This window comes from Temnothorax americanus, unplaced genomic scaffold, assembly GCF_048541705.1.
Source record: "Temnothorax americanus isolate GAGA-0224 unplaced genomic scaffold, ASM4854170v1 Scaffold41, whole genome shotgun sequence".
In the NCBI taxonomy this organism is placed as follows: domain Eukaryota; kingdom Metazoa; phylum Arthropoda; class Insecta; order Hymenoptera; family Formicidae; genus Temnothorax; species Temnothorax americanus.
Window position 1 is genome coordinate 1,437,496 of NW_027509559.1, and position 20,417 is coordinate 1,457,912.

The 20,417-nt window shown below is 44.8% G+C and overlaps 1 protein-coding gene across 12 annotated transcripts in view; it reads left to right on the plus strand.

The window, feature by feature from the left end:
- Ten-a (Teneurin-a transmembrane protein) overlaps nucleotides 1-19,065 on the plus strand; it is a 450,404-nt gene extending 431,339 nt beyond the window's left edge. For all 12 annotated transcript variants that reach the window (XM_077416125.1, XM_077416128.1, XM_077416124.1 and 9 more), the window contains 11 exons: nucleotides 2,800-2,826; nucleotides 7,546-7,665; nucleotides 10,039-10,223; nucleotides 10,702-10,853; nucleotides 11,197-11,855; nucleotides 11,945-12,180; nucleotides 12,358-13,460; nucleotides 13,643-13,865; nucleotides 14,027-16,017; nucleotides 16,154-16,337; nucleotides 16,418-19,065. In XM_077416125.1, the coding sequence (XP_077272251.1) occupies nucleotides 2,800-2,826; nucleotides 7,546-7,665; nucleotides 10,039-10,223; nucleotides 10,702-10,853; nucleotides 11,197-11,855; nucleotides 11,945-12,180; nucleotides 12,358-13,460; nucleotides 13,643-13,865; nucleotides 14,027-16,017; nucleotides 16,154-16,337; nucleotides 16,418-17,379 (5,842 nt within the window). In that variant the 3' untranslated portion in view covers nucleotides 17,380-19,065. The remainder of the gene's footprint in view (nucleotides 1-2,799; nucleotides 2,827-7,545; nucleotides 7,666-10,038; nucleotides 10,224-10,701; nucleotides 10,854-11,196; nucleotides 11,856-11,944; nucleotides 12,181-12,357; nucleotides 13,461-13,642; nucleotides 13,866-14,026; nucleotides 16,018-16,153; nucleotides 16,338-16,417) is intronic.
- Nucleotides 19,066-20,417: the final 1,352 nt, after the last annotated feature.

Consider the following 20,417-nt stretch of genomic DNA (forward strand, 5'->3'; position numbering starts at 1 on the left):
AATTATTTCGTTGATCAAACATGTCACATGTCGAAACTATTGGTCGCGAACGGACGTTATATGTCGTAAATATTATTTAAATGAAGAATACTGCGATTAATTATTTAATTTAATTAATTTATTAAATTGATGTTTCCCCCATCGTGAGCGGCCATTGAACGCTACAAAAATTTGATCGAATCGTCATGAATCCACATCCGTAACAGCTGAAATATCAGGAGAGCCCCCGGTGGGTGACACCCTGCAACCCCCTAACCATCCTTTCCTAGTGTTTCACCCCTTTCCCCCCTCCGAATGCCAATTATGTCGATGATTACTTCGGAACCATTGCCAATCGAAGGTTTTCCGTTAATCAATCCCCACATTCGCGATATAAAACTTTTAGATGCATATTTTTAATTACAGTTATTAACAAGGGCTATAATAAATAAAAAAATGCATATTAGATCAATGAGATTTATCTTTATTTTTATACAGTCATTAAGGAGAGAAGAGAATATTATTTATTGCTAGTTTAAGAAAAATTCGTCATAAAACTCAAACTTTGCCTAAGATATTGCAAATATATCAAATTTAATAATTCACGAATATGTAGAATCAAATTTCACGTGAAATCAATTAAAATGCTATTCTAAGCAAAATATGATAGAAGATATTTAAAGAAGATGAGCTAAATGTAATTTTCAAAAAGTTTATATTAAGCCATATAAGAATTTTTTCACAAGATCAAATTTTTTTTCCATCTTCCTTTGTTCGGCATTGAAGAAGTGATTATCGATATGTATGCCGCTCAGCTGGAAGAAGCCGCGACGGCACTTCGGAGGTATCGTGTATTTTGTCTAGTGTTTATCCTCTGTGTGTAGCCCTTTACCACCACCAGATTACCAATCACCCTACAGCCGAAGACCGAAAAAAAAAAGGCTCCGTTTTGCCTACGGACTGAATGACGAAAGTCTGCATAACGAGAAAATATGCTAGAGACTTGCTTTTGTATTACCTTATTATTAGTTAATTCATTTCTCACGCGTTAATGTACTCTAGGCACTGTTCGTTATCGTCAGTAAAGTATAAACAGTATACTCGGCCTGCGCGCAATATAACTAACATATATAAGGAAGGACAGAGATACAATTTTCAAAATTGCTTTCCGACACCAATCTAATCTGGCCATTCGTTAAGCGATTATACGAGGAAGGAGTTGATAGATAAAGCGTACGAATGGTTGAGTCAGACAGGCGGATATCAAAACTCCCTTAACGAGAATTTGCAATTATCTATGAGAAAGTCTGTGCAGAGAGCTATCGATGTCAAAAGTGCACAAGCGCCGTGACTCGCCCACTCGTAAAAGTATTTCTAGATATGGTAGACACAAGTTTGAAATTTCTCGTACCGTCTCCTTTCTTTTTACTCCGTGAAAACTTTGTATATCCGGTGCGTATAATAAGGTCCATGTTGTCGCCAAAGACTCTTCCAGAAGTCGAGCATTTAGAGCATTGTTTTTTGTCCATTGTCCACTCGTCTCGTAATATCGTCTGGAATATCGATTACTCGTTCCGAGTATACTTGCTGCCAACAATTGCATTTGTTTGAAAATTTTAACAATGGCGTGTATTCCGTGTTAATTATCTCTCAATTCAACTAAACTTAAATAACAAATCTTTACTGGAATCTCTACTTGATTATTAATAACGCTATATTTCAGTTTTTTTTATTGATATTTAAACGCTCATTGAGATTTAAATGAAGAATTATCAAGATGTCCATCATTCGTCTTTAAAGTTTGTGAGCTTCACGAATATTTCGACGTTACCTTTTCCCCTATCAGAATTCTCGTGCCTTCTTCGACATGCTATTTGCGTTAATACGATTTTTAGAGCGCGCTTGCTCCAAACGAGAAAGATGCTCGCGGATACAAGCGCTCCGCCGTGAATCAGGTATTCAGACTGGCATTGAGGTTGCTCGGACAGCGGTAATCAATATTCGAGAATCGTCCCTCAGCCCGGGCCCTTAGATCGACGCCGATGGAATCTCCTTCTCGTTGTCGGTCCGGGACGATCCTTTCGACCCTGGTTACGACCGAACTGATAAGAGTTTCCCTCGGTCGTTCCGTTCGGGGTACTCGCGCTGAGGGTTGGCGTCATGGGGGTTCACCATCCCCGGTCGAAATGACGGCCGTGTGTGTATTAACATACGACCGGTCATTTGGTCATTCATTTTCTCTGGGCCCTATATATATATATATATATATATATATAGGGCCCATATATATATATACATCATTATATATACATATGTGTATGCGTTGCGTAGTTTCCAACTTGTGTCTGTCACACTGTATACCACTCTATGTTGAATGAGTCCGAGAGTGACTGCGTTCATGTTGCGTGACTGGAAGGATCGCGTGTGTGATGGGTACGCTTGATTAGTGTGTGTCTACGTCTATTGTTTCTGTAATGGCGTGCGGAACATTGCGAGGAGCACTCGCGGGGTCTCCGTGCCGGTCCAGCCGGAACGGAGCCGGGGTGACGGAAAGAGAAGGCCGGGCGCGCGCCGCTCGGTTCGCGGCCGAAGATCGCGGCGGATTGTAAAGTTTTAAAACGCGCCCGTTCGGTGATTCGGAGACGCCGCACGCGATCGCGCTCGCAATAAGTAGAAAAATTGCCGTTCGGAAAGGCAATTGCTCGAGAGAAAACGATTGCTCGCGCAATGCTGCGCACGCGCCTCCGTTTTTTGCCCGCAAACGCGGGTTCTGTGACCGTGGTAACGCCCTTTCTTCTCGTTGGTTTTTCCCACACGTAGTACGTTCTGGAGTTCCTTTACACCGCGGTAAGTTGCAGCTCAAGCTCTCTCGCTAATCGTTCATTATCCAAAAAAATTTAAAGAAAAAAAAAAGAAAGAACAAAGTATCATATATTGCTCGTTTCGCTCGTACATTCATCTTACATGTCTTTCGTATGACCCATTAATATGTAACACTTATGTATTTATATATCGAACCTTTTAGCCTGCCTAACACTGTCATTTACTTTCCTGTGTTTCGTTTCTCTCTCTCTCTCTCTCTCTCTCTCTCTCTCTCTCTCTCTCTCTCTGTCACTCTCTTTTCTGCCATTCCTTGTTTTTACGCCGTCCATATAACAGCCTGTTATCATTTCTCATTATACGAATATTTGCGTTTTGCCAATGTTTGATCACACTTCGCTTATTTGTATCTCATCTCTTTCATCCGACACCACCCCCCTGTTCTACTTCGTCCGCTCTCTTTTTTCTCTTTCTCTCTTTCTTTCTCTCTCTTTCTCTTTCTTTCTTTCTTTTTCTCTATCTATATCTCTTTCTCTCACAGCCTCTATCTACCTGTCTAACCTATCTGTCTTTATTCACTTTCGCGCCCCATGGCCACGCTCGCGTTGATACGTACAGTACAGGAGATGAGTCGTCGACGGTTTTTGCAGCGGTTTATCCCGCTCGAGGTAGCGCCGCGCGTCTCTCTCTCTCGTCGGGGTTTCCGTCTATATTTTTATAAAAATAGTCGAATACATGTTGTTCGCAATAAAAACGCCATGGACTTTGAAAAAACATACGAACGAGAAACAATCCTCGTGGTATTGATATCGAATTTACAACAAATATTCGGTAACCTACTTTTTTAAAATCCTTTTTTGTGGAACACTCTCTCTTGTTTTGTGTAAAATCCACGTCGGAAATAGATCCAGGGCGAAGTTTAATCATGCAGAAAAAAAGGAAACGGGAACGGTTCTGTAAATAACTATACTATATAATCCTCAAGAATCTATATGCCGTTTCTTTTTTATTACGATATACAGAGAATCTCGTCAGTTGTATCATTTATCTCGCTTATGAATATACATATAACGCTTGTACGCATCATCCGAGCGTCCGTCCATGGGCAAGAGCTCTTCACGTATACATTAAAGCCAACCGTACGAATTGTCTCTGTGTTATCTGTGATATGTCGTCAGATTGTTGTCTTCCCCTTTCTGTTATGTCTTGTCTTCTTGTCCCTTAGATGCGTTAGCCATATGACTGATATACATAATAGTATGTTACGAGTCGTATACTTACGAAAAACCCCCCTGGTCTTGTGTTGTTTGTGTTTGCCAGGCTTGCACTTTATGTACCATCCTGTCGAACTTGTCTTATAGTGAACGTCCTAGCATTTTACACGAACGCTGACCTTATTGCGCGCCTCTTGCGTGAACGACTCTGTTGCGTTTTTTTTTTTTTTTTATTATATCGTTCCTTTTTCTATCATATATATTATTATATATATACCTATATAATATACATATACGATACGAACACGAGATAATAACTCAACAAGTGTACATATTCGCTTTCTGTTCTATCGACGGATCGGCAAGTATTGCTAAATCGGCACCGTACGGTTTATGATGAAGGACCCCAAAGGACCGTCTCTCCTTGTCCCTTGTCTGCGTCTATTATCACCTGTCTAAAATGTGCCAATGACCCGACATCAACGCCCTGTGTCTGTCTTTATCCGATATATCCGAGGAAATCGAAACCCACCGAAGAAGAATCACACCCAAACCTGGCCAATCCCGAGCTCTACCCCCCTCGTCCGTCTACCCCCCCCCCAAGATTCCCGCTTTACTTAACTTAACGATGCTTCTTTTTGGCGCGGAGTACTTACTGAAAAACGACGAACGTTTGTTAATTCCGCTGAGATTATTTCAACTGAAAATATTCGCGGTCTCTCGTGCGTCTTGGTATTTCTCCGAGATCGGTCCTCGACGTCCTCGTTCGCGCGAGAACGACGGAAGAGAGGCGAGAGGAGAGAAAAAAGAGAAAAAACCTGATAAACCGAGAGAAAGACTCACGCATAAGGACAGATAAGGAGAATGAGTTCATTCGATGAATTTATTCGCTCGTAAAATTCGGCGGAAGAGAAAGAAAAAAAAAGGAAAGAGAAAAGAATAACGCAAAAGAATAAGAATAAGCTAGATTAATAATTCATAACGGCGTTAAGTGCGCGTCGCGCGTGTATATTATACATTCTCTTCTTTCGTTATTTGCATATAGGTTGACTACGACTGCCTTTAGAGATCTCGGCGCATTCGAGCATCATCCGTTTTTCTTTTCCTGTTTATCATTCACTATGGGTTTGGACGTACAGTAGTGACGACTGTGCCTGCCACCTTGCTATGCTCGCACTTGGAGGATCAGCGCCCGCCTCCCCGGCACAGTTTGATCTCCAAGCCACTCGAAACGAAGGCACGATCAGTGATCGAAACCGGCGTCATTGCCCGACAGAGATTTTATTGCATTTTCTTTCTTTGCATGTATGCGCGGAAATGCGTATCTGCATCTATTCACGCAGTGGCAGAAAAGTGACAATTGGCGACGAATATAGGATTTAGATGAACTATTAAAGAAAACTATGATAACTTTTAATAATTTGAAAATTTAAGTACATTAAGTACATTAAGTACCTTATGTACAATTCAACTACTTCCTTCCTGCAAAAATAATTGAACATTATTAAAAAGTATATGTCTGACTATTATTACCTTATATTACTAGTCTGTGTAATATCTCAAATAAAATCATACTTTTATAAAGATTATCGCGAATATTATTGCATTATACAAGGAATTTTTCTTCATTTTTTTTTGGTCACACAAGTAATTATTTAGAAGGCTATTACTAGCTTGGATAAAATATCGGCGTTGCTTCAGCTGTTTGTAAGAAATTAACAGAACCGTCGCTATATATCCGGCGCGCATTTTTACCTAACGGCAGAAACTGATCTCGTTGAAAGAATCCCGGTTTCGATCCCTGAGCATCCGTGAAATCGGCAAACTCGATAATCCCAATTGGAAACGATCGATGGTCCTATATTAGGTGACGATCCGACCATCGACATCGCGCGCCAGCGTTGGGGACACGCGTGATCCTCCAAGAACGAATATGCCCCCATACGCAATCCCTTAGAGACTGATAAATATATACATATATATATATATATATATATATATATATATATATATATATATATCTACATACCGAATGCATATAAACGGGTATATGTAGCTTGTTACACGGCGCGGGGGATCGTAGCTCATGTCGCACGTGCCGCGTTACATTCGTTACCTAACGGGTGGTGTAACAAGCTACATACACACATGCGACTATCTCTTATATACATTATATATATATTATCTACGTACCTATATACATCGAAACCTCATTATATTCATCAGCACTACACGAATCGCTTAAAATATTCAGCTTCAAACATTCCAACTTTCTCTCGCCGAGAGACCAGCCTCCCTGGTCTCTCGTACCATCCATTCTCTCTCGCCTAATCCTCTCCAGTTCCGTTCACATAAAAAGTTCATATGATACGTCTATTATTATATTACATATTACATATCTCACGCCTACTACGTATCTATATAACATGACTGCATGCCTTTTACTCTCTCACGAGATAATTTCCCTACGAATCCCCCTACCCCCCTCCGTCCCTGCCACCCCTCCGTCCATCCTGGCTTCGGGACGAAGTATTATGTCTTCTTTTTTTTCTCTTCTTTTTTTCTCCACCCTTTTTTCTGGTCTCTGAAAATCCTGAAAGTCAGTGCCGAGAAGAATGTTCCCGCCTCGCTGCCATCGCCACCACCGCGAATGCTGATTTTCGCGAGCACAATTGCATCGTCGACGCACTGCGCGTGTTCCGCTGCCCCCGCCGTCCAACCCCCCACGACCCCGTGTGCCCTCCTCCCCCATCCCCGTTCCGCCACCCGCCCCTCGCCTACGCGGCATTGTTCTATTTGTAAAATCAATTTGTATCGCTCCTCGATTCAGCCAGAGGCATTAGCTTCCCTTGTACGTGGCAACGCGGCCGTCGAATGTCGGCCGAATGGAGTTGCGGATTGTATTGGCAGCGAAGTGAGAATATTGGATCGCATTGAACCGTTGACCGCGGAAGCTGATTTAACAGGCAAAATTGATTGCTCGCGTCCGCGCCCGCGTAAAGACACCGGTCGTGCACCGACCGACCGAGTAGTACGATCGCATTACCCGTTAATTAGGCGGGCACTAAGTGGGTATTAACGGTGGCCGCCGTTGTTCGCGGTGAGATCGCGGAAAATTGAATCGTGACATAATTCGAACCTATATAACTTCGGAATCTTATGAAAATGTAAAGTGTATCCATGATTACACGAAAATAATTAAATCTAAAATTGCTGAAGCATTTATTTGAAGATCGCAAGCTCTGAAATGATAACTGTGATTGGATATTCCGAAAACTTAATTTCGATACATTTCGTATTTAAGTTACGAACGAGTGTTCCGGACGCGAACGCTGTGAAAATTCAAATGATTTTTCCAAAATTGTACCTACTCTCGTTTCGACACGCGCGGACCGATCGAAATTGCATTCCGTTCGTAGACAGATGTAAATTGTGAGAATGCTTCGTTTTAAATCAGCATTTCGCGGATTAATGGGTCGACGAAACGATCCCCCGCCTCGGTGGACCCCGATATATCTGTAATTTGTAACAGTCGAGTTGCGGTGATGCGAGGCCAAGTTGTTACCGAACAAGGACTCGGAATAGTAGGCATCAGAGTGTCCGTGGACAGGGACTCGCGCTTTGGATTCACCTTGACCAGAGCAGACGGATGGTAAGGATCAATACTCCACTTACATCTTATTCTATATATTGCCCAGCTTCATATATTAGTGACTTCTATTTAATTGTTAAAAAGTTATTATTTTTTCTAAATTGAAATAATGAAATTAATGGCAAGAATTAATTCATGATTTGAAATACTTCAAGACATCAGAAACAAATTTATTTCGCAAATCATTATCCGAAATATTATACGTTGAAGTTTTAAATATTATTACGTCTAATAATAATTTTTTAAGGCATTGATGCGTTTGAAAAAAATAAAGGTCGACTATCATAGTGCGTATTTTAAGCAAATAAAAGACTTCGTTTTTCCTCAGTCTAAAAAGTCAGATGAAGTGCCCGAATTGGAATAATTTCACGAATACGTGTAAATGATATAAATGATTTTAAACGTGCATTCTGGTTTGTCCCTAATAGATATGGCAATGGATAGTAATTCATATTAATAATTCACTATTACACACGTAGAGGCAATTATGCCGTTCGTATTTTAAGCCGATGTAGTTATTACTGTGGCATAATATTATTTTGAAAGAGGGATTTGCACGATTAATGACAGACATCCATAACGTAAATGACGGATACCACGGGGCGTAATCCAAATTATTATATATGCATTATACCATCGCGCTCTGAGAACATTTAAGAGCGTAATCTCAAATCCGTATCTGCTAATTGCTAATTATTCTTGAGTGTCGTGCGTGAAATAAGTAGGTCATGTTATCGTGGATATAATATATTGCCGGCGATAGAGAAAGAGGATTCATGGAAAGAGTTACGCTTGTTGTTACATCCGTTTACAGTTATATAGCGGACGACCAACACGCGGCCGTCGCCATCATCGCCTGTATTAGCATTTGCACATGCGATGAGCACGACATGTAGGGCCGAAGCTGGACGTCCTGCGCGATAGTATCACGGCTGCATTGTAATGAAAAGGGGGAGGGGTAGTCAAGGGGGGGGGAGGTGATGTAGTCGGGAACGACTACATCAGAGGCGTGGGTATATACAGCAATCCTGGCGAGAATAATTCTGAAACAGGAAAGCGGAGGAGTTGGGATACTAGACCGCATCAAAGCCCGAGCTAATGATGTCGAAAGCTTACTAATTACTCCGTGCAAACCTACGGCACCACGGCTCGATCCGTGGCCCCTCTCGGTGCATCGCGGGTCGTCGAAATGTGTTCGCATATATCGACCGAATCTACTCGTTACGAAACTTTGTTTCAGCCATTCTCTTCCGATTTAATTCATATTAATCCAACGACCGGAACACCGCGCCTACTCGTAATTAATGCTCATAAATGTGAAATAACAAGCGCGTTACGTATTATTCTATTCATTGATGCACTTTCAATTATAATATCATTATAGCGTATTACAACTTACAAGGTGAATTTTTTGGCATGTAATAATTTTAATATGTATTAATGTAAAATCTGAATTCACATTTTGCGAATTTTTACGTAGTCAAAATTTGAAATGCGCGAAATCTTGCAGAGAAGTAAAATATGAAAATTATTATTTTAGTATAGGAGATGATCAGTCTCACAGAATATTTCATTTTGTTTCAGAAAAATTGCCCCACAAACGTGTGTATATGTGTGTGGAAATTACTTTACAAATAGTTTTCTCAATGGGGACGTTAAATAACTACATTAATAATACAATGAGTACAGTGCTACTATAAATCCTATTAAAAATATGTTCTGCGCAGTTTTTGTTTCCGCGCTCCAACTTTCAGAGAGAAGCCAGTAATTTTTATGTTAGGAATATTACTTCATTAAATTCCATGGCGTACTTTTGAACCTAGATGCAAACTTGAGTAACAAACGGGTTGAAAGGGAGAAATTACAAAGCACGTAAAAATCTACTTCGTCCATTGTTCACGTCAATAAATAAGACTAATCATAATACCTTTGTTCGTAATAACCCTTCAAGAAAGAGTTTTAAAATTACACATCGTTAATGCTTCAAAAGCTATTACTGTTCTTTTAATATAATTATTTATATTGTATTGAAACTTTCATGCAGCTTCATTTTGCTTTTTTGATAAAAAATAAAAGGGTATGCCATTTTGAATAGAAATATTTTTATTATATTTTCATACAACCGTGAGGTAAATTTTTCTGCGTGGGGAAAATGTTTCAAAATTATTCTAGTTAACGATACGCCGCGCTTAGAAAATTAATCAAACGGGACGAAGGAACTTTTAAAAGAGACACGCGTTCCAATTCTAAGGCCTCTCGTCGGACATTCATTCTCGAATAAAGCGGGCGCACTATCTTGATCGACCTACGTCGGATCCTTGCCGTAATACCGGCGGCAATGGAGTTCGAAATGCATTTACGTACTTTGATCAGGTTCGACGTCCTGGTCAATGGCGGAGGCGCCGTGACGCTTCAATTCCAGCGCAGCCCCTTCAAACCCCTCACGAGGACCGTCTTCGTACCCTGGAATCAGATCGTAGTTCTGCCGCCCGTTGTGATGATCCTCAGCAAGGAAGGCGAATCGTATAAATCTAACCAGCCGCCGAGCCCGGCAGTTGGTAAGCATCGAGCCTCGGATATATGTATTACGGATTTTTCCCCTTTTTTTCTTTCTCTCTTTTTTTATTTTTATTTTTATTTTTATTTTTTTTTTTTGGTCGGTCGACCTGGTACACATATATCTCATCGTGTTACGTGCCGGATCGCGTTACCCATTAACGTCACAAACGTTTCGATAAACGCGCGTACGTGCTCGATCACCTGAAACCGATCCCTGGCGCGCAGGGAAAGGAAGAGATAACAAAAGGAAACGAATGGACATTTTTTTTTTATTATTTGCAAAAGTCCCGTTACGATGGTCTCTACGTAATTTATTATTGCTCCTCGTGACCACGTCGGATCGGATCGCGCGCCGGTTATCCCGCGCGCATCTTCACCGTGTTGTTTCCAGAGCTCAACGTGTGTGCCGTCTTTGTTCCGTCCTTGAGTGTTATGCATTTTTGAGTTTCTTATCATTTACGGAATACAATATAATAGGCTTCCCAGGGATTTCAATGGGACTCTTTAGCGAGCACGGTCCGTGCTTGGAGCACGATCACGAGACGCTACGGCCAATTATCGTTAGCACGTGGATGCCGGAAAAAGTTGGCGGCTTGCCTGGCAAGAGCTTGGTCTTTGCTGAAAGTCAAGTAAGTTTCTACCCACGCAAACGATTTAATTATAACACTCTCGTTGCGTCAATCAAAGTAAAGTCTTGATTTCACCATCATGATTAGGACGATAAAATTTTTAACTAAAATTTTTACATGACATAATTATCTTGATACCAATCTGAACATTCTGAACGCGTCTGAATGAAAAGCGCGGAGCGCGAGACTTTAAAATACAAATCTCGCACGATAAAGAACAAATCTCGACGTGTTACGTAAAATGGATAGCGATCAAAGGATAATACACGAATGTAACAATATTTACGAGATTACAGCCACTGTGTGCGACCGCATTGTACGCAACGTTAAACATCGCTTGCAGATCGTGCAGGAAAGCATTGCTATTCCGGGCTCCAATCTCCACTTGATGTATCAAAGCAGTCAGGCTGCGGGCTATCTCTCTACCGTGAGGATGCAACTGACCGGGCCGTTCATTCCGAAATCGCTGACGCACGTACACGTGCACGTGGAGATCGAGGGCTCGCTACACACGAAAACGTACGAGGCCGATCCGAATCTGACGCACACGTTCGCCTGGAACAAGCGAAACGTTTACAAGCAGAAGGTGTACGGCGTGGCGCAGGCGAGGATCTCGATCGGCTATCAGCATTCCACCTGCCCGTTGGTGATATGGGAGACGCAGACGGCCACTTTGCAGGGATTCGACGTCGATATCTCCGATATCGGCGGCTGGGGACTCGACATCCATCACCATTACAACTTCCACGAAGGGATCCTGCAGAAAGGCGACGGCTCTACTCTACATTTCAAACAGTATCCGCGCACTGTGAAAGTGGTAATGGGCACCGGCCTCCAGAGGAGCTTGGTGTGTCAGAATTGCGACGGTCTCGCTAAGGACGCCAGACTCCTGACGCCGGTGGCACTCGCCAGCGGACCCGACGGCAGCATATACGTCGGTGACTTCAATCTCGTACGCAGAATCACGCCCGAAGGAAAGGTTTACACCGTTTTGATTTTGAGGTAATTAATTTTTGTGTTTTCTGCAGAATGTTTTGTAAATTTGGCGACGATTCAAATCTAATCTGGAACGCGTATCTCATCTTTTACAGCGCTACTCAAGTGGCGTATCAGTATTACCTATGTATCTCGCCGGCTGACGGGCACTTGTATATCAGCGACCCGGAGAAACATCAGATATTGAAAGCCCTCTCGTTGGAACAAGTCCAAGATCCCAGCATTAATATCGAGCCCGTTGTTGGAAGCGGCGAGAGATGTATCCCAGGTGACGAGGGTCATTGCGGCGACGAAGGTCAGGCCATCCATGCAAAATTGGCTCATCCTAAAGGTAAAGGACAAATTGAAATATATCTGTCATTGTCTCAAAAGGCGCTTGCACTATTGAAGTTAATTTGAGTAATCTCAAAAACAATTTTACAAAACGGCGAACATATGTACCGAAAGATTTGTAAATTATAGAATCACTTGCAAAATAATAAAGCGTGATTTTTGTTGTGGTCTACAGGAATCGCAATTGCGGCCGATAAAACGATGTACATCGCCGATGGAACGAACATTCGTGCTGTCGATCCTCGAGGTATCATACACACGCTCGTGGGACATCATGGTCATCACAATCATTGGTCACCCGCACCCTGCATCGGAGCCATTCCCGCACATCAGGCTCAGTTACAATGGCCCACCGGATTAACTCTGAGCCCATTGGACGGATCCCTGCACTTTATCGACGATAGACTGGTATTGAAACTCACCAGCGACCTGAAGGTGCGCGTGGTCGCCGGCACGCCTCTTCACTGCACCAGCAACGCGAACAGCAACAACAGCGGCAACGACGAACTTCCTAAACTAAACTCGTCGCTGACGACGATCCTGAAAAAGCCGGACGAGGTCCTCGGATCGGTGTTGGCCGTCGGTTTCAGTCCAACCGGCGAGCTGTACATAGCGGATCGCGATTCTCACCGAGTGAACTCTATCAGGATCGTCGATTCCTCCGGGAAGATGTCACACTTTGCGGGTCAGCAGCAGGAGAGACTGCGCCAATGCGAGTGCAATAATACTACGCCCAGCACCAAGGACATGGACACGTGCACCTGCACGGACGATACCAGCAGCACCGAGACACTCCTCTCGTCAAACGCAAAGTTCACCGCGATATCCGCCCTGGCGGTTTCGCCGGACGGTGTCCTGCACGTGGCCGATCAGGGCAGTCTTCATATCCTGGCACTCCAGCCGTATCTTCCGAACCACGACGAGAACGGGGAGTTCCGCATTCCGTTCCCGCCTTCGAATGAGATCTACGTATTTAATCGCTACGGCCAACACATCTCCACGAAGGATTTGACGTCCGGAAAGACTCGCTACTCATTCCTGTATAGCAAGAACACGAGTTTCGGCAAGTTGTCCACGGTGACGGACAGCGCGGGCAATAAGATCCAATTCCTACGGGATTACAGCAGTGTCGTTAGCTCTATCGAGAACACTCAGGATCATAAATCCGAGTTGAAAATCTCCGCGGTTGGATTCCTGGAGAAATTGTCCGAACGCGGCAGGGCAGAGATCGCTTTGGGTTACGACGGCTCTACCGGTTTGCTCACCAGTCGATCGGGAGTAAGTTGGAAATTTGTATTGTTTATCTTTATTAATAAAGAATAGCATTAGTCCATTGATCGAATGAATATTTATTCTTTCTTTTTTGCTTAATCATATATGATGAAAAAATTTTGTAGATTTTTTAAATAAATAAATTACTTCTTATATTGATAAAGCACAATGTTTTGTTGAAATTTCAGGGAGATGAAACATACATATACAATTACGACAGTCTGGGACGTGTCACTGACGTAATACTGCCGACAGGCGAGAAATTGAAATTATCATCGGACTTATCTGACGATGAAGGTCTATTGGTTAAAGTGTCTGCTCCGTTGCAAGCTTTATCGAAAGGTGATAAACAGCGAAATGTGGAGTTTGAGATGAAAAACGAGAAATCGAAGATGTTGACAGTCACTGACGGTATGTATTTTTTTTATTTAATTAATTAATTAATTTTTGTTTAATCTATCTTTTCCAATATGCAAGTATATTCCAATTTCTTTGCAAATATTATTAAAACTTTACTCTAATATTACTAAATACGAAAATTATTGCTCTAATGTGTAATTTCTCATTCACAGGCACCAAACTCATGAAAGCAATCGCATTTACGAACAGCAGTCTGGAGGTGCTTCTACCTAGTGGTGGTAGAGTACTGAGCGCGGCGACGACGAAACATCCGCTATTGAAACCGGCTTTGCCGGTGGAAGCGGAGATGCTGCCTATGTGGAGTTATCAATTGATGTCGTTGGGCGAATTAACGAACACCATGACGACGACGTACAACTTGGTCGGAGAAGTTAGCCATCCTCAGCAAACGCTGAATAGAGAGATCTGGGTGAACGACACGCGAGTAATAAGCGTCGAATTCGAGCAGGCGTTTAGCCGTGAAACGTTCTACGACAAGGCGGGAACTCCTCTATTGACAGTGATCTTCGACCAGGCCGGCCTACCCTTGGTCTGGCAACCGTACGAGCAAGGCCACAACCTCAGCATCACCTACGATCGATTCAATAGGATCGAGAGCTGGAAGTGGGGCTCTTCCGACGAGTCGTACGGCTACGATCGACACGGCCAATTGGCAGAAATTACCAATAGCAAGGACGGCACGAAACGATATACCTACAACGATTTCAACATGCTGTCGAAGATCACGCTCGCCAGCAACAGACAGTTCTCGTTGCAATACGACGACGACGGTGGACTGCGACATATCATTCTACCGTCGGAAACCAAGCATTCCTTCTCCTGTCAGGCTTCTCTCGGTTTCCTCAGGGTGACGTATACTCCACCCGGCAGCACCAGAGCTTATCTGCAGCACTACAGTCACGACGGGAACCTACTGCAGACTGTGTTCCCGGGAGACGGAGCTCGTATCGTCTACAGATATCACACCTCGGGACAACTGGCGGAAGTCGTTCACGGTGATGGTAAAAGCGAGATCAGATACACCGAGAGTGGACTACCTTCCGAGGTGATACATTCCGAGAGAGACGTTGAGTACAAGTGGGATTATCAATATAGCGCGGGACTTTTGGTGGAGGAGCGCATAGATTTTGGCGCCAAGACCGGCCTGAGCAACGCCAAATTCACATTTGAATACGACTCGAACTTCCGGCTGGTCGCGGTGCAGGGTAGAATAGGCGGTCAGACGCTACCGCCGCACACCATGGCTTACAGTCCGAGGTCGGGTACGTTGGAACAAATCGGTCAATTCAAGGTGACGAAGCCGCAGTCGAATGAAACGACCGTGTTCGATGGTACCGCGCTGTTCTCACGCACCACGGACGACCGATTCCTGGAGACTCAAGTCACGGTGACGATCCATCGGATGGAAGTGTTTAGGATGGAGTTCACGCACGATTCGCGCGGCCGCATCAATCAGACGAGAACGTACACGCGCAACGTCGCTGTCAACACGTATACCAACGTAAAAAATTACACGTGGGACTGCGACGGTCAGTTGACCGGCGTGGAGGCGCAAGAACCGTGGGGCTTCAAGTATGACGCTAACGGTAATATGTTGTCGCTCACGTATCGAGGTAACACGATCCCGATGGAGTACAACGCCATGGACCGAATAGTCAAGTTCGGCGAGGGTCTTTACAAGTACGACAACCGAGGTCTGGTGGTGCAGAACGCGAGAGAGGAGAGATTTAATTACAATGCCAAGGGTCTTCTCGTGCGCGCCACGAAACGCGGCCGCTTCGACGTGCGATACTATTACGATCACCTGGACCGCCTGGCCACAAGGAAGGATAATTACGGCAATGTCACTCAGTTCTTCTACAACAATCAGAAACGGCCGCACGAAGTGAGCCAGATATACAGCCCGCGCGATGGTAAACTGATGTCGCTGGTCTATGACGACAGAGGACATCTTATTTACGCACAAGTGTACCGGCACAAATATTATATCGCTACTGATCAATGCGGGACACCTATTATGATCTTCAATCAGTACGGCGAGGGCATCAGGGAAATTATGCGATCGCCCTACGGCCATATCGTTTACGATTCAAATCCATATCTTTACTTGCCGGTTGATTTCTGTGGAGGACTTCTAGATCAGGTAAATAAGAGTTTCACTTTGTACTATAATAAAATAAAAAATGATAGAAAATAATAAAATTTTTATCCAGGAACGTAACGATATTTAAAACTCTTTTTGTTATACTTTGTGTTTTAACAATATAATCTATTTACAGGTCACCTCTCTTGTTCACATGCCAAACGGTAAGGTTTACGACCCGTTGATAGGACAGTGGATGTCACCGCTCTGGGAGAACGTTTTGGATCGCGTAGACAAACCGACGCACTTACACCTTTATAGATTCAACGGAAACGATCCGATCGACGTCAGACACACGGACAGACCAAGTCAACCAACCGGTAAGTTCGCCGATAATCACCGAATATCACCAATGGTCCGATTTGCATCAATACACATTCGACGTTTCTCTATTTCCCAGATCACATATCATGGCTGTCGCATCTCGGATACGATCTAAAGAGCTTAGCGCCGCAGCTATTCCCGGACGAGCTGCCGGAAAGCCTCGTCCCGCGAGCGCTCGGTCCGGGAACCTCGATATTCGGTAAAAAGAAGAGAACGCGCAATCTGGACGTCCAGTCCGGCTTCCTCGCGCACATCGCCCAGAGGCATTCGGGCGACGCGGTGAGTCTGTCCGCGCCGCCGCGATCGGCCTTGAAGAAAGACACGAGTGAGTTAATACCCAGCCGTCTGGGTGCGGCGTCCGATCCGCCATTCGGCAAGGGAATCCTAGTGTCGAGGACCGTCGACGGCCAGGCGGTGGTGTCCAGCGTGCCCAGCGCTAACGCTATTTATGGCGACGTATTCACATCCGTGTTCAATCGCTCGTACTTCCTGCCATTTACATTCGTCGTGCACAGCGCGCAACAGGATGCCTTCTACTTCGTCAAAGAGGAGACTTGGCGCGCCAGCGAGGATCGCGGTCAGCTGAAACGACTAGGGGGTCAGGTGAATACGACGTTCCATGAGAACGAGAACGGCAGCGGCAGCAGCTCGCTGATCGACGTGAAGATACACGGCACCAGCTACGTGGTGAACCTGCGCTACGGTACCACGGCGGAGAAGGAGAAACAGAGGCTACTGCATCACGCGAAGGCGACTGCCATCAGGAAGGCATGGCACCGGGAACGCGAGGCACTCAAAACGAACACCCCCACGTCTGTCGAGTGGATGGTCGCCGAGCAAGATGAGATCCTGAAGGTCGGCCTCGCGTCCAACTACGAGGGCGAGTACATACACGACGCGCAGCAGTATCCCGAGCTCGCGGAGGACCCCTACAACATTAGATTCGTGAAGAAGGCCGTCGACCAGTCGAGCAAGAAGCGACGCAGGAGGAGAGGCGCGTCGTCCTGTAAGCTCTGGTGGTTAGACAAGATGTGCTAGAGCGATTTGAGAATCAGTCGTATCGTCCCCTCGCGTGGGGACATTGTCCAGTAAGCCGCGGGACTGTCGAGTGAGCGACACCGGAGAGATAGAGCGAGATAGAGAGGGAAGGAGAGACCGGAAACGCGTGAAAGTCGACGAAGGGGGGTAAAAAATGCCGCTGTAGCACGCTGTAGCGCAGCGTCCGTATATATGCACGCGCATATATATAAACGTACTGAACACTATCAAAAAGTTTTATACCAAAGTCTATTTGTGTATTTCAAAGATGCCAAAAACACTATAACGTTATATTATATATAATATATTATAAATATATATACCACACGAGGTATAGGGTACGTAGAGTGTAAGAGCCGTTAAGCGCACACGGAGGAACGCGGGTTTCACCGAGTATTCGCTCCACGGACCAGCAGCGCGATCCACGATTGGCAGATCCGCGAAAGCCTTACAAGCGACGGCGGGAGAGGAGAGGAGATGATAATCGGGAGAGTGTTCATCGGATCCCCCGGACCGGACGGAGGAACTTTGCGAGATTCCTTTTGGGAGTTCGGCGCGACGTGGACGCAGCTCGAGCTCACTACCAGCTTGCAGGTTTGAATTAAATTCCTGGATGTGGCGTCTTCTGATGACGCTCGTGAGAGGCAGGGCCAGCAAGCTCGTGGAGATTGCGCTCGAGGCCTAAAGTAAACGGCGGACCGTGGTGCCGCGCGTGCGAATCATGCACGCTCGACGATAACACCGCATCGATACAAGGTAATTATAGTTTTATCGCGAAGAGTGAGGAGAAAGGAGAGAAGAAGAAGAAGAAGAAGGAAACAGGCCATTCGTTGTTGAGAGCGACGAGAGAGTGAGAGAAACTAGTCAATACATAGCTTTATACATTGACATAGCAGCCTTCTTCGGCGTAGGATAAATACGAGGAGAGTGCAAATCGGGGAGGAGCGATGCCGTTGACGACAACGTTGACGAGCCACGCGTGTGTTTTGCCCTGCCGGCGATATTTTAACGTCGTACTTATAGGAAAAAAGGAACAACGGCGGGTGTGATGCAAGTACGGTATTCGCGCGGTGACGAATACGGTGCGGAGAGCGGCAGCGAGGCGCGAAAAACGTGTCTCAACCATGAATGGCCCCGGCGAGAAGAGGAATCGGGAGGAGAGGTGATCCTCACGGTGTCCTCGAAGAGGAGCGACTAGGAGCCAGCGATCGTGCGGACTCGATCGTGCGGTCTCGAGCTTGAATTCCGTTTGCGGCTTTAGACAATTAAGGACGAGACGAATTTGTATCATAAAGTGGTGCTTTTCTTGTACGGTGCGAGAATGAGAGAGAGAGAGTGAGTGAGTGAAAGAGCGGCGGAGTGAATCAGCGATGATTGCGAGGATGTGGCATGCATGAGGTCGTCGAATACCAAATAGCGAGACTAAACGTATTTTTAACATGTGGATGTGTCCTATCCGTAGCGTAAGCGTTCCCGATCGTCGCCGATCGGTGGATCTATGTCGCGTCGTCGTGCGCGCAAATGTGCGGGAAGACAGTCAGTCGCTCGGGATCGACGGTGGGTGATCCTCCGTGATCGTCCGGAGATCGCGGAGAGGAATGCGAGCCGATGTGTCTGCGTGTGAAGCCGGAAAACGAAGGAAATTCGGAAAAGGGATAAACTCATTATCGGTAAAAAAAAAAATAATATGTATACAATATCGCATATTTGTGCTTGCTGGATATGAACGTAACGGACGTTTACTATGTTTCCTCACCGAGAGTACTAAGTATGTGTATCCAAAATTACTGCCCGCCAAGTAACGATCGTTTCGCCTGTGTATATGTGTACATGTGTGTATGCACGCGTCCCCGCGCGTACGAGTGTGTGTGCATGTGTGCGCAAATTCCCCGCGCACAAAACCCATATACGTGCATCGAACCACCCTTATAGCGTCGGAAATCCCTTTCATTATCACCCGCCAATCCACCTCCTTCTCCCTTTCCTCATTTCCCTTCATCGTCCGCCCTCATGAAGATCCCAGATCTGTCGATTTATCGTACGTATTGTTTGTTCGCGTCTCCACGAACGTTCGTACTCGCCATTGATATTTTGCAATGCGGCTTTAGAGATGGTGCCGTTTATGGATAGTTAGTGGCACAACGACATTGCTGTCTGAATAGATGAAGAATAAAAAAATGTTATCTATATGCTGAGTGTATAAAAAAAATATATATATAAATATATATAAATATAGAAAGAGAGAACGAGAGAGAGAGAGAGAGAGAGAGAGAGAAAAAACGAGTGGAAGAGAGAGAGAGAGAGAGAGAGAGAGAGAGAGAGAGAGGTAGGAAAGCTTCGTAACGTATTTTTAATTCGAGCGAGTGTTTAGACCTATACTACCCAGCAACGCGAAATCGTAAAAGATTTTCGAAAGATATCCAAACAACGTTCTGAAAGATTAAGTTGTCTTTACAGCTTCTTTTACGGCGTCGCGTTTCTTGGGCGATTTTAAATCGCGGTCCAAGACGAGCTCCTCCAACCCAGAGGCACGCGCGCTTGCACGTGCCGACGAGGCCGCAAGGGCGATCCTTTTTGTACATTTAACGCCCTCGTTCGCACGCGCGAAACGACACGCGAAAGAACGGAACTCGCTAAATCGCGCCGTGAATATCTATCCCCTGCGCGCATTCATCATGCGCGTACTTTCTCGCGGACGGCCGCGAAGAAAGGGGCTCGATCGTCGAGCCGCATTCCTCCCTCGCTTATCTAAGCGTAACTTGACACAATTGTATCTCGCTTTATTTCAACTTTCTCTTTAGAAAGCACTTATATATGAAAATAGCGAAAACCTTGAAGCTATTAATCTCAAATAATTTACTCTGACTGTTGAAATTCGATTTCTTAGAAGCAATCGCTTTAAAATCGCGTTGAAATTTATTATTGATAACGACAACCCTCGGCTTTATCGAATATAACTCTATCCAGTGACTGTAATTGTAATAATGAGGCAGCTGCCGTCTCTCCATTCAGCAGAGGTGGTAATTTCGCGAGGGTAA